The sequence below is a fragment of the Centropristis striata genome, chromosome 6 (assembly GCF_030273125.1).
Source record: "Centropristis striata isolate RG_2023a ecotype Rhode Island chromosome 6, C.striata_1.0, whole genome shotgun sequence".
Lineage (NCBI taxonomy): Eukaryota > Metazoa > Chordata > Actinopteri > Perciformes > Serranidae > Centropristis > Centropristis striata.
In genome coordinates this window covers 5,199,410-5,213,993 of record NC_081522.1, presented here as the reverse complement: position 1 = coordinate 5,213,993, position 14,584 = coordinate 5,199,410, and the positions used below count along the sequence as shown (strand labels likewise).

At 37.2% G+C, this 14,584-nt stretch overlaps 1 protein-coding gene across 2 annotated transcripts in view; it reads left to right on the top strand.

Moving 5' to 3' along the window:
• LOC131973324 (proline-rich protein 5-like) overlaps positions 1-14,337 on the top strand; it is a 30,095-nt gene extending 15,758 nt beyond the window's left edge. For both annotated transcript variants that reach the window (XM_059335293.1, XM_059335291.1), the window contains exons 3-9: positions 441-521; positions 1,359-1,407; positions 5,066-5,123; positions 7,636-7,727; positions 8,642-8,779; positions 9,034-9,151; positions 12,999-14,337. In XM_059335293.1, the coding sequence (XP_059191276.1) occupies positions 441-521; positions 1,359-1,407; positions 5,066-5,123; positions 7,636-7,727; positions 8,642-8,779; positions 9,034-9,151; positions 12,999-13,378 (916 nt within the window). In that variant the 3' untranslated portion in view covers positions 13,379-14,337. The remainder of the gene's footprint in view (positions 1-440; positions 522-1,358; positions 1,408-5,065; positions 5,124-7,635; positions 7,728-8,641; positions 8,780-9,033; positions 9,152-12,998) is intronic.
• Positions 14,338-14,584: the final 247 nt, after the last annotated feature.

Here is a 14,584-nt window from a genome sequence, read left to right as displayed (position 1 = left end):
ACACAAATTGACCAAAAAATACACAAAATAAACCCAAAACACACAAAATGACAAAAAGACACAAAGTGATCAAAATAGACACAAAATGACCAAAAAATAGACACAAAATGACAAAAAAAGACACAAAATGACCAAAAAAAGACACAAAATAACAAAAAAAGACACAAATTGACCACAAAATGATTTAAAAAAAGACACAAATTGACCAAAAAAATGAAACAAAATTACCAAAAAAGACACAAAATTACCAAAAAGACCAAAACACATGAACACTTTAACACAGTGGAGACAGAGCTGACTTCCAAAATGATTTGGCGACCCCCAGAAATCATCTCGCGACCCCAACTGGGGTCCCGACCCCAAGGTTGAGAATAGCTGGTTTATATGATACTCACCCTGCTGCCCTCTGACCTTACCTGTGTGTGTTTGTGTGTCCTCAGTGTCCAGTCAGCTGTGATCAAGGTGTTCCAGGGTGGAGCACTGCAGACCAACGAGCTGTACACACTTAACGAGAGCATCAGGTGATGAAAACATCTTCTCCTATTTCTCTTCAGTGTAGCGCTCAGACACAACACGAAACAAAACTCAGAGGGGGTACACATGTAAACAGATAAACAGAAGTACATAAACAATTTTAAAGCACTTAAACTTAGACAGCTTTGAAAATGAATAAAATCAAAATAAAATACAAGATACAAAAAAAATAATGTAAAAAAATGTTAAATAAAATGCTTAAATTCCTATTAATACTTTTAGCCACATACACAATTTGTGTAAATATTTGCATGTAGAAATGGTGAGAAAGTCTTATTATTAACACAAGGTGAAAACAAATCTGGAGTCATACAAACATTTAAAAAAAAATTTAATAATCTGGTTCAACCAAAGATGGCCACCGTCATTTTTCCCACCTGAACTCTATATATATATATATATATATATATATATATATATATTTTTTTTTTATTATTTTTTTTCTTTTTTTTGTGTGTTATTGTTGTTTGTTCATTGTTGTCTCATTATGACTACATGGGTGTATGTGTACTTATGTGTTTGTAAGTTAATAACAAGTTATGTGTGTTAATAATGGTAATAATGAGTTTATAAACTACATTACTATGTGTTATACATAAAAATATATATAAATATTATTGTTATATAACTGAATATAGTAAATTAACTTAGGGAGAAGGGATTTAATAAGCTTTGGCTTCTTCCCACTCCTTTTGAACACAAATAAGTGTTGAGTCTTGTTGTTGTTTCATTTGTGTTGTTGTCTTGTATTTATTGTTGTTCGTTTGTTTTTAAATGTTCATCTTTTTTTTGTGTTCAAATTAATTCTCAATCAATTGTTACAGGTGGCTCCTTAAAACTGAGATGGGCTCCTTCATCACCGACTACTTTCAGGTATTTTCACTCATTATTTACTGTTTTAATTGAATTAAATTGAAAGTGTCTGTGAGTTAATGTAGATGTCTGTTTGTTTTGAACAATGGTAGGAAATATTATCTGATGTTGATGTTGACACTTACTGTATTTAGTTGTTACAGTTACAGTGTAATCACCAGAGTCTGGTTGAGCTGCTTGATTATGGAAAAAAATATAATAATCATGATAATGTTGATCAATACTGAGATTTTGATTATTTAAAATGATTACTAACTGACTTTAGAAACCTCATTTATTTATTGAGCTTTGAAAAAAAAAGTTGTCTTTTTAAAAGTAGATTTTCTTGAAAAACAAATATAATGCAAAAAATGAGATTAATAAATAAGATATAAATATGTGCACATTAAACCCCCCAGAAATAAACAAGATCAGATTGTTGTTCTAGTGCACTTCCACAACTTACTGAACATTCACCATTATATATTAAAAAACCTACTGAAAACTACTGAACATATATTCAGTATTTTGCTAAACTATATTTAATATATTAATTATTAATGGCCCAGCCCTAGTGATAATTAGTATTTTTTAGGTTGATGTGGCTCAATAATCTGATTTTTGCATGTAAAACATCACACTACAGAAATAGTTCTGCCAAATACCTCTTAAAAACTTGGTAATCATACAATTAAACAATTGACTGCAACAAAAGAACAAATCATAAAGAATAAATATAATATAAAAAGGGAAGAAGTATATCTTTCTACTATGTGAAATATGTCTGTCTGTTTACTCTTCTTTTACTAATTTAAAAAAAAAAAAAATCGGATGTAGATTGTAGAAACCCTCTAACTACAACCAGTCCTGACAGAGCCCACATGCTGCTTTTGCATTAAAACTTTCACACTTTTCACAGTTTCTACACTACTGGTCAAAAGTTTTAGAACACACCAACTTTTCCCGAATTTAATTGAAAATTATGCAGTTTAATGTCTCAGTGTACTCTGAAATTAATGCACATTTGCAACATTTAAAATTCTTTATTGAGCATGATAGTGTTTTGAAAGTAAAAAAAGATTCAAAATCACATTTTATGTTGGACTAAAGGACTAAAAAAAGACACAAAATGACCAAAAAAGACACAAAATGTCTTACAAAGACATGAAAAGAATTAAAAAACGGACAAAATAGCCCAAGACTCCATAGAGTTAAGTTGTTAACCCATTTCTTGTTCCCTGAAAAAGGCCTACTTGTATAATTCTGAAATGTACATTATTTTTCAGTTTTGGTTAAGCTTACCTTTTTTATTTACCTCTTGCAGTTCACCACTTACCTTTGTACCCTTTCAAGCTGTTCATTTGACTTGAACTGCTAGAATTTCAATAAAAAACTGGAAAAATTGGGGTGTTCTAAAACTTTTGACCAGTAGTATATATCAACAGTTGGATTTAACTACAACAAATCCTCAAATGTTTCTCCCCAGCTACAGTCACGTCTGTAAACGGTAACCAGACTCATGTTTGCAAAATGCAGCAGTCTCTATGTTGCTATAAAATGAGTCTCAACCACATTTATGATGTTCTCCTTTCTTAATCATAAAGAGGGAAGTTCTTTCTGAGAAAATACAAACCCAAATCAACCACATACAAAAAACGTACTTGTCGCATAGGCCACCTTGACTTAAAGTTTCAATATTGTGTCATGCATATAACTACAGCCCGCCTGCTCAGGATGCTGCTGTAAGAAAACAGTCACAACATAAAGCAGCTGCTCTGCACGACTCAAACTAATCTGATTTCTGCGTCCTGAAGCTGCAGTCAGTGGCTCCTGATCCTTTTAATTAATCCGCCCGTGCTTCAGACAGCGAGGTGCGGATCAGCAGTTGGGAATGAGGATGACCGACATCCTCTTCCTGTGCAGAGACGACAGCAAGGGGAAGTCCTCCTGTCAGCCTCGTCTCTAATCTCAACACTGACGTCAGTTTCAGGTCCTTGTCTCAGCGCGGACACGTCCTTCCTCTCCACAGCTCGGTGTCCACCACAGTTCTGGAAAAAGTGTGTTTGAACTTCAATCAGATAAAATGTGATAAATGTCACTCAGACCATGACCATGACACATCTTTTCCTGTTTTGCTTAAATGGGACAGTGACAGTACAGCAGCCTCAGTATCACTTATAACCAAAAATATAAGTCTCCAAAGGAAAATCTCTTGCATCCATTTAACTCTTCAACATACTACTCTGATTTCACAGGGAATCATGTTATGTTTATAATATTTATATATATATATATATATATAGTAATTTATAATATACATGTATAGGTATTCACAATGTAATATAAATTGTTTATAGTATATGTATATATATAATTATTTATAATATTTGTATGTGACTATACTGATTATTCATATATGTATGTATATGTATGTAATTTTTACTTTTTCCTACCCCCTTTCGAGCTTGTAGAAAGTGTCTGTTTCTTTTCAATTTTTTTGCTTTTTTGTTTTGTTTTTTATTTATTCATCTATTAATATTTAAACTTGTTTTTTTTTTATTGCCTGCATGTTCGAAATAAAGACAATCAATCAATCAATCAATCAATCAATCAGACCCAGGGACAGGCATAAAGAATAAATATATAGAAGTAGCCAAACTTCTCACGGATGGTCTTGTTTGCCTACACTGTAAAGAAAAGGTGTCTGGCAGTAGAAGTTGCCAAACACTTGCCTTCAAATAACAGTAAAAAACCCTACGTTATTTCACAGATAATGTCTTTAAAATACAGATAATATACAGTAAATAGGGCTGGGCTATACGGCCAAAAAAATGATAATGATGTATTTTTTCATATCGTTCGATCTTGATTATTATCACGATTTTTTATATTGTTTTTAAACTGCCAGTTTAAAGCATCTGTACTGAAAACTAAAGAATCTAGAGATTAATTCCGCTAGCAGTGGCTGACAACAGATTTGTTGTTGTTAGAAAGCCCACACTGTTTATGTTTTGTTAACTTGTTTATTGAACTAAGTTCCATTCAGTAATAACATGTTTCTCTGTAAGTTTTCATATGTCCCACGCTCTTGAACACACCATAGCCGTTCCGACGCTGTTGAATGCACCATACCTGTGAATTGCCGTGCTGTGAATGTTAATTTTCTTTCGATACATCGGTGGATAGATTGTAATTTCCTTTGCTCTTTCCCAACATTCACCTGTTCCTTGCTGGTTTATTGCAATCACTAATTGCGATCATATAATCGTGCAGGCTAACAGTAAATGTCTGTACTTCCACCTTTTATATCCTGTCTCCTCGCCTTACATTCATTTGCAACATCGATAGCCCTATTCAATCACATCCAATAGTCAAATGGCATTTCACCAGTTCCATCAGTTGCAAAAATGTTTGCTCATGGCATGTGCACTGTATAACCTATTTTATCTGTAGAATACCTTAACTATATTATGAGTGTAATTGTTTTGCAACTTTTGCTGCAAGACTTTTTACTTTTTTTACTTTACTTTTTAGAAAACAGAGCGTTGCCTTAATTATAAGCATTTTTTGCACAGTGTATGTAGGTCACATAGCGGTATTAAATACAAATTGTTTCATAAGAAAGAAACTGCTTGTAGTTTCTTTAATGTGTGTGTGTGTTTGTCTGTGTTTGTTTCAGAACCAGCTGCTGACCCGAGGTCTGTCTGACATCCTGGATCAGGTCCTTCTTCACTCTGGTGAGTTTCTGTTTTCTGATTAATTCAGATTACATTCATTACCCTTGTTGGAATATAAATCATAAGTGGTTTTTTTTGCAGCAAAGTTGAAAGAAAGTTATATATTTATTTACATTTATAAGGAAAAAGGTCTCTCAAAATGAGTTATTAGTGTTGGTGAGCAGCAATTTATTGATTTAAGGAAATGTAAAGAGATTCAACAAATCCAACATAATATATTTAGTAATATATCTAGTAATATATATAGTGCAGCCATCCTGACCTCCTCTTCCTCTTCTAGAAACTGGTGAAGTTTCTTGTGTGTTGGGCCTGGACCTTCATGTGATCTGTTATTTGATTACACTCCCTTTTAACGTCTTCAAAACCCTTTGTGTTCCCCTTTAATTGTCCCAGAGAACACTTAAGTTCCTCCTTATGTTCTTGTGCATTGCCAGAACCGCAAAAATCTTCCTCTTAACTTGGAGACATTGTGAAGCTGAAAACAAGGAGAGGCTGAGCCGTCTGTTCTGTTCCTGTAAAACTCTTGTTCACTGTGTGGATTCAGCAGCTGGTTGAAGTTGTAGTATTCCAGCATTCCCTCCTGATTTAGCCTTTTTTAGTGAAAGTAGTGGTTTTGGGCTGAGGGTGAATCTTACCGTCTGTCTCTCAGTGTGTGTGTGTCCTCTCAGTGAAGTAGATTAACGGGTCGTTTTGTGGTTCGTGAGTCAGATGTAGGCGGTGCTTTAGGGTGAGTTTCTCTACAAACTAGTTAGGAAACCAAAAACATTTTGTCCCCATTAGATAATGTTTACTTCTTCTATCTTTCTCTTAAGTATTGAGTTTTTCAAAAAAGTTATCCAAAAAAACAAATAATATGAAATAATCTGTGTTTAATATGTTAATGACCGTTAATGCTTGATCAACAGTCACAGTTACCTGGATGAGTAGGTTGCTGCTTCTCCCCTCCGAAAAAGTCGGAAAAAAGTTATATAGCTACATCCATACAGGCTCCCGTTGCTTTTTTAAATTTTGTTTATTTACAAATTCAGCACAGAAAAAAGTCTCCCAAATCTCAGTACGGACTACTACCTTACTTCCTTAATTCGTCATGACAACAACTCGATATGTCATCATGACAACCACCGCGTGAATTTTTTTTCAAAAAAAAAAAAAGCCTCTGAAGATAGCCCTGTTCAACAAGGCGGCAATGTCCGGGTCTTAATTGTGAGGCAAACCAGGAAGCGTGTTCAACCTGCATTCTACCAAAAATTCCAACACGAGGCACTGATGGCTGCTGCAGAAGCATTTTGGTCCATCAACCTCAATACAAACTGAGGCAACTTCTCTCTTGATTTATTACCTCACAAAAATTTACATGACAACACTATGGTCTCAATCGCTAGTAAAAAAATATTCTTCAAGACAATATGATGTTAATTGTGTAAATAATGGCCCAGATTTAGAAGAAAGTAGAAGATATTATTGTATGATTTGTGGCGTGGCTTCCTTTGATTGACAGGTGGCTTACAAGGCGAGCCGTCATCAGGAGAGAGGAAATGCAATGCGTATCCACAGTACTTTGTTCTTTTAAACAGCTGTCAACTTATTTGAAGTTGTCCGTGTTTTCGTCCGGTTTCGTCTCAGAACTTTGACCCTTTCTTGCTGTATTTTCACTTAATGAGCGTTTTTTAAATTGAAAAAATGAATGAATTGAACATTTTGGTCATTTAAAAATGTCTTGTTCAGCATTTGGCTGTACTAATAGACACTCCAGGTATATTTATTTACTTCTAGATATCATTATGAAACTTCCCCGGTTTGTTATCTAAATAAAGACAATATTTTTTTGCATTACGCAAAATCTTATATATATTTTTATTATTATTATTATTATGTTTATATATGCAAATGAGGCGTGAACGTCATAAAACTGAACACTGGATGAATCAAATTTCAAAGTTATTTCATTTTGTTGATAAATTAGATTAAAGTTTTTTTCTTTACAGAAACAAATTGTGATGTGTCCCTTTATCATTTCATAAATCAGAAAATTCTGTCAAAAGCTTAAAAAACCCCAAAACATTTTCATCATGTTTTTAGGTACAAAATGTTCTATAAACCAGGGTATGAGTTATTATAGACAAACTCATTTGTAAAAAACCTTCAGGATATAGTTGGGAATAAAACTTCTACATAAACTCTCCGCCTGTACTATACCAGAACTATACTCTTTTGATCTGAGGTGTTGTTGCTCTGCAGCTCCTTTTTTACAAACTCGTGTAATCACATATTAACCCTGTTTCTTTGTTGCATTGTGTTACTATTTAAAGCTGCAGTAATTCATAATGTTGAGTGTAATGAAATAAACCACAGTGTTACATTGTGTTGGCCTGTTTATGTTCACAGACGGCGGAACAACAGGAACATTAAGTTGACATTTAAGAAGCTAATTTCCTCCACGGTGAGCGCAGGATGTTGGTGTACTGGTGGTTCTTTGGTAACCAGCTGTATGTGTGTGTGTGTGTGTCTGTAGGTGATGACCAGCTTGCGGTCCTCGCTGACATGTGGGACAGGTTCTTCACAGAGATCCTCCCGACGCTGCAGGCCATCTTCTACCCTGTGCAGGTACATGCTCACAGTGGCCCTCATTTATCAAACGAGCGTACGTCAGAAAGTGAGCGTAAAGTAGGCGTAAGATGATTTCTACGCAAGCCTCGGCATTTATCAATTTGGACGTGAGCGGAGGGTACGATCAGATCTCAGTCTGCTCTCAGCTCGTGTACGCAAATTTGAGTCAGCGTGAAGTCCACACGTCTGACTCGGAGAATTGATCTTAGACTATTGTATCGATGCCTGGAGCTGATAAAACTCTGTGGTGTTTTGATTTTTAATAGTGACAAAGCAAAACATGTTTAGACTACATCATTTATCATTAAAACATAATCCAAAAATAAATACACCCTGCGATCGTGAAATTCTTTAAACAGAATACCAGCCGAGGATATTAAATGTTGTTGTCTTCTGCTGTTTACTGTTATTATTATTATTATTATTATTATTATTATTATCCAGCTCCGACACCGGAGCGTCGACGTCTCCTCCACCAGCGGTGCTGCCCGAATAGAAACATTTCCAATCAGCGCTGCCACACGCTCCTATGACTAGGACATCATTATTAGTAAATTTAAAGAGGTGAATAATATATCTCCATCATAATAATAGCAATATTCGCTCGTTTGATAAATGAGGGCCATTGTCACTGTGCAGCGAAAGCGAATAAAGACTTACCATGCGGTTTTGAGTATTTTGTGGCAAGAGTTTGTCATCAACAACACAAATGGCAAAATTAAACTGTGTGCTTGCGTGCGTGTGCGTGCGTGTGTGTGTGTGTGTCCTAATGAAACTCAAGGTTCAAATCTTTAAATAATCTGGGATCATTTCATTGAGGAGGTCAGTGGATTAGCTAGCTGTGCTCTGAAGGAAACTACTGCTGAGGTGTATTTTTACACTGTGTGTGTGTGTGTGTGCGCTGTGTTCAGGGTCAGGAGTTGACAGTAAGGCAGATGGCTCTGTTGGCCTTCAGAGACCTGGTGCTGTTGAAGCTCCACCTGGAGGAAACTCTGGGAACTGCAGCCTCCATCCCTCCGCCTGTCACACAGATGCTGCTGGTGCTGCAGGTAAACACACACACACACACACACACACACACACACACACACACACACACACACACACACAGATAAAAGAACTAATTATGCAAACAGTTTCAGGCTGAATGGAGAAACTGGAGCAGAGAAAGCAGCCGTGAACAAATGTTTTTGTACCCACTTTAATTGCTAATTCAAGTTTATTTCAACTTAGTTTGTATATAATTTCTTATAAGTTATAGAAACAGTTAATTTCTAAGTTAATTGCACTTATTCCCTGTCAGGGCATCCATGAGTCTGGCACTCCCAGTTTGGAGTATTACCAGCTGGAGCGTCTGGTGGAGATCGTCGTGTCTCCGTATCTGAACAACGTTCTGCACAACAGAAACCAGCTCCTGCTAGGTGAGTAGTCCTGGTCAGTGCTGGAGGAAGTATTCAGATAAGCCCTAAGTCTTATCTCGTCACGGTACATATAAATACATTTGCAGTCTTAAATTAAGGAACACGGGGCTGAATAGGGGCCACACTTCTATGTTAATGTTTCGATAAAGAAACGTTATATTATTATATTTTGTGGTGAAAACCTACCTCGACCTACCTGCACTAGGTGCTAAATGTGTTTTTTCGTCAGACGTATCTGTGCATTTAACTGCTTGTGGGAAACACCAGCATAAAAGCATAAAGTTGTGATGTTTTTTAAAATGTTTGGCAGTAAGGAAACGTTATAACATATTAATAATAAACTTATACAGCACTTTTCAAAACCCAGTTACAAAGTGCAAAACGGTACACATTTAAAACATGAAAACTAAAACTAACACTGTAATATAACAGGAATGAAATCACATGAAGTTGCTTTTAAAACAATGGTTTGTTAAAAGTGACTTTAAAGCTGAGACAGAGTCATGCCAAGTCTAGGAGCCCTAACTGCAAAGGCTCTTCACCTCTGTGAAGTTTGCATGATTTATAGTACCAGTAGGTCCTGATGTGGTCTAGTACCAGGAGGTCCTGACGTGGTCTAGTACCAGGAGGTCCTGACGTGGTTTAGTACCAGTAGGTCCTGACGTGGTTTAGTACCAGTAGGTCCTGACGTGGTCTAGTACCAGGAGGTCCTGACGTGGTCTAGTACCAGGAGGTCCTGACGTGGTCTAGTACCAGGAGGTCCTGACGTGGTTTAGTACCAGTAGGTCCTGACGTGGTTTAGTACCAGTAGGTCTTGATGTGGTTTAGTACCAGGAGGTCCTGACGTGGTTTAGTACCAGTAGGTCCTGACGTGGTCTAGTACCAGTAGGTCTTGATGTGGTTTAGTACCAGGAGGTCCTGACGTGGTTTAGTACCAGGAGGTCCTGACGTGGTTTAGTACCAGGAGGTCCTGACGTGGTTTAGTACCAGGAGGTCCTGACGTGGTCTAGTACCAGGAGGTCCTGATGTGGTTTAGTACCAGTAGGTCCTGACGTGGTCTAGTACCAGTAGGTCTTGATGTGGTCTAGTACCAGGAGGTCCTGATGTGGTTTAGTACCAGTAGGTCCTGACGTGGTCTAGTACCAGTAGGTCTTGATGTGGTCTAGTACCAGTAGGTCCTGACGTGGTCTGGTACCAGTAGGTCTTGATGTGGTCTAGTACCAGTAGGTCCTGACGTGGTCTAGTACCAGTAGGTCTTGATGTGGTCTAGTACCAGGAGGTCCTGATGTGGTCTAGTACCAGGAGGTCCTGACGTGGTCTAGTACCAGTAGGTCTTGATAAGGTTTAGTGCCAGTAGGTCCTACTGCCCTTCCTTTTTAACGACGCAATGTTTGACTTGTGCTTTTTATTATTTTATCTATTTTCTTATCCTGCTATCTTATTTTATCTTATTTGTATTTTTATTTCCATTTCCCTGTTTTAAATGACTGTTTTTACTGTTTTCAATTGTTTCTTGCTGTTTTTAATGTGTATGTAAAGCACTTTGAATTACCTTGTGTTGAATTGTGCTATACAAATAAACTTGCCTTGCCTTGCCTAAAGAGCTAAAAAGATTTAACTGCAGCAGTTTGCTCTTTAACCAAATCAAATGAAAGAGAAACAAAATGGCAGATATTTTGCTGCATAAAGTCATCATGCTCAAGTCTGTCTCTGAGCGTCTGATGTCCAGTCAGTGTGTCAGAGGTCAGAGGTCAGAGGTCAGAGCTAAGGAGACGTGGCTCTGTAGTAATATGCTGTTTAAATCCTCTCAGCAGGGAGGTGAGCCGCTTAATCTGCTGTTGTGGTTTCATTCCATCTGGTCTGGTGTACGTCCATTTATGAATTAACAAGCTCACAAACACTCAGTCAGAGCTTCTTCTCACTTCATAACTAAAGGTGTTTTAATTACTGTAGTGTTTTAATTATCTAATTATAACACACCTAACAATAAAAAACACGCCTGCTCAGCTGAGATGAACTTCTCACTCTGCTGAAAAAGACAACATGAGATTCAGTGTTGTGTTTGTTACCAAAAATGATCGGTTGGTAGTACCATTTCTCAGATCTAGTTTTATTTGATATCAATATCTTCACTGTTGCCTTAAAAATGAATCTACATACTCAGAAAAAATAGAAGTAAAACAAAAAAGTTTACTTTCACAGAAGATGAAGAGCAGCAGCAAATTTTCCACTACTGAGAAACTGAAACTCTGGACTTTTTGGCGTTTTTGCTCAAAATAAGAACAAAACAATGATTATAAAATAAGTTGCTAATTAACCTTCTGACCAGTGGACAAATCACTTAATCATCATCATCATCAGGTCTAATCAGAGGTGCGGGATCATTGACTTTGAGCCGCGTGGCTAACAGATGCCAACAGAAATCTGCTGCTGCTGTTTGACAAACTTTTCATCTGTCTGTGTTCAGTCAGTGAACCGCAGCAGCTTTTCCTGCAACAGGAGAAACAAACAGAGCCGTAAACTCCCCACATCAGCACGGCTGCAGAAGCCTGATGAGATTATCGTCCTAATACTCCTGCAGGAGCTTGAAACAGTCGTGCAGTGAAGGGTTCCTGCAGGAGGCCTCTTCAGTACAACAATACTGTACTGTTAAATAATATTATGAATTTGTAACACTGGAGTTAATCCTATGTGCCCGAAACAAAAGGTAAGAAAATAACACACATTGTAATTCCTTCATTTAAACTAGTTTAAAGTGACATTAAGTCATTTATTTTGTCTTTTTGTCTTTTTTACCTAAAACCCTTCTCTCCAGTTGCATATAATCATCTATGGCTGCCCTTAAATTTTCACTAAGGATGCCAAAATGACTTTTTTTTAAACTTTATTTTTTCAAGTTTTCACATACATACCATACATTGAACTCAAAAGTAGGTGACTAAAATGGCATTATAAAAGTTACACCCGTTGCCAATAGCAGTATGCAAAACAGACTTTGACAAAATGACGTTGACAAATATGATTTAATTCATTTGCACAATAAAACAGGAGATGTCATTCTGACAAGAGATACAAGATTACATTTCAAACTGTTTCTTTAACCCATAAGAACCCAGACCAAGTTATCCTTAAAGGATGTGTTCTATAAGTGGACCACATAGAACACATTTCTGATGTTTTAAAAAAAAAATACTACCCCTAAATGTCAAAGATCTGTGATGTGAAATATACGTTGCAATAGGTGTTTATGGTATTTATGTTTATGATATTTCTTATTTTAAAATGGGGAAAAAATAGACACATTTTCTGCTTTCAGAAACACAAATTTGCCTTTTTCTTTTGCATCTCCACAACATTTATCAAAATTGTGACTTTAATTTGTTCAAGAAATATGGTCAGAAAAAGTTAAATGCAATACAGGACACCCTATTAACGGATTAAAATTGTTAAATGGGTTTAAACTTGGCCTCGAAACAAAAAATAAGCTTTTTAAAATTAGCTTTTCACATTTCTGTTTCCAGTCACACATATATTTTGGAGAAGTCACTTCCTGTCAAAGTCACATGACCACCACACCAGGATGTTGAGTATGTGTCGCTTAGGGATTTAATGAGTTACTGTGAAACATAAAGCTGAATATTGGAGATTCTAGAAGATTTAAAGTGTTTGTTACCCGGGTGTCACCATGGGTTCTTATGGGTTAAGCACTTTTGTCAAGAAAATGTCAGATTTGGTGCCCTCTAGTGGAAGCCTTTGGAAGTGGAAATATCAAAAGTCCTTTGAAACATTTGGATTTCCACTCATTTACAACTATTAAACAGTAGTTGTTTTCTGTCTCCTCACCCAGAGTCCCGTAACCTGCGGTCGTCAGGGTTACTGCTGTCCGACCAGCCAGAGATCACCATCACTCATCATCACAACTCCTCCGACTCGTCGTCCCTCGCTCCGCTGGTGGAGCAGGAGGGCGAGGCCTACCTGGAGAAGTCCGGCGGCGTGCGGCGCCACACGGTGGCCAACGCACACTCCGACGTCCAGCTGCTGTCGGCGTCGGGCAGGAGGCTCGCTGGGACGGGGATGGAGAAGGACAACATGGTGGGAGGAGCAGGAAAGGAGGGAGGTGTGGAGTTTTTGGTCGGGGGCGGGCCGATGAATCCCAGGACGTTCTCAAGCCAACCGGACATGGTGGAGACTCACAGGGGAGGAATTATCTGTCTTCCTCACAGCTAACCGGAGTGGCTGATGAGACCGTGGACATGAGGGACGACACAGAGCGTGAATCTACAGAAAACAAGGAGATGGGGCAGGAAATAACAGGACAATAAAGGAATGAAAGCAAAAGACAGAAGAGGAAATGAGAAGACAATAAATGAGGAAGAAGCGAGAGGATGGGAACAGGAATTAACCCATTGACGCCTGAAACGCCTGTAAAACCTCTGGGTGATTTTAAAATAACCCCCTAAAACCTGAAGTTTTTCTGGAAATTCAACAGAAGTGTCAACGCTTCTACTAAATAATAGATTTTTCAGCCTCTGTAGCAGATAGAAATTAAATTCAAAACGACATATCCGCTTTTCAGGCTTCAATGGGTTAACAGGACACTATGGAAATTAAAACACATTGCAGTATAGAAACAGCCAGAACACGACAAGATAATGAACTGCAGGGTAAAAGAGAAATAATGAGACAGGAGAGGAAATAAAAAGACAAGAAGGGACAAGAAAATAATGACAGTAGGAGGAAACAAAAACCATCCAGACAGGATCAGAAAGATCACGAGAAAACAAGATGAGAGACAGGAAACCGAGTTATAGAACAAGAAATAGGAAGCAATAAGACAGAAGACAGGACAGAATAGGAATGGACAGTAAATGAAAGGACGGGACAGTAAAACAAATACACAACAGGAAAAGCAGAGTAGAAGAAACAGGACGCTATATAAGAGGAGAGGAAGCAGGAGTCCCACAGCTCCCAGTCTGAGGGAAAGCTCTGGCTCAGGGTCTGTACTGGGAGCTGGACTACCTGAACCACTGGTGTTTCATTCCAACAGAGCTGATCCAGGATCAGGCTCTGTGTCTTCAGGTCGTCCTGTGGATGAGCCTGACTGCAGGTTCCCTTCAGGTCATGTAAATATGTTTCTCTTCTAGGATTGTTAATGATTAATAAAGTTTAATTTAATTCATAAACAACCTGAATTGTTTTCTTCGATCACGTAGACAGTAGAGAGCTGATGGTGAGTTTTTAATAAAAATTGCTGTTTTTTATTTTTTTCACTTTTTTAAAATCAGTTTTTTAAAAAACTCTAAAACAAACATAACTATATGAATATGCAAACATACTCGTAACATAAAATGGATAATACATTAATAAATAAGACAACATATATTAAATAGAAATAACAATAAATGGATCAAAATATAATACTCAATGAATTAA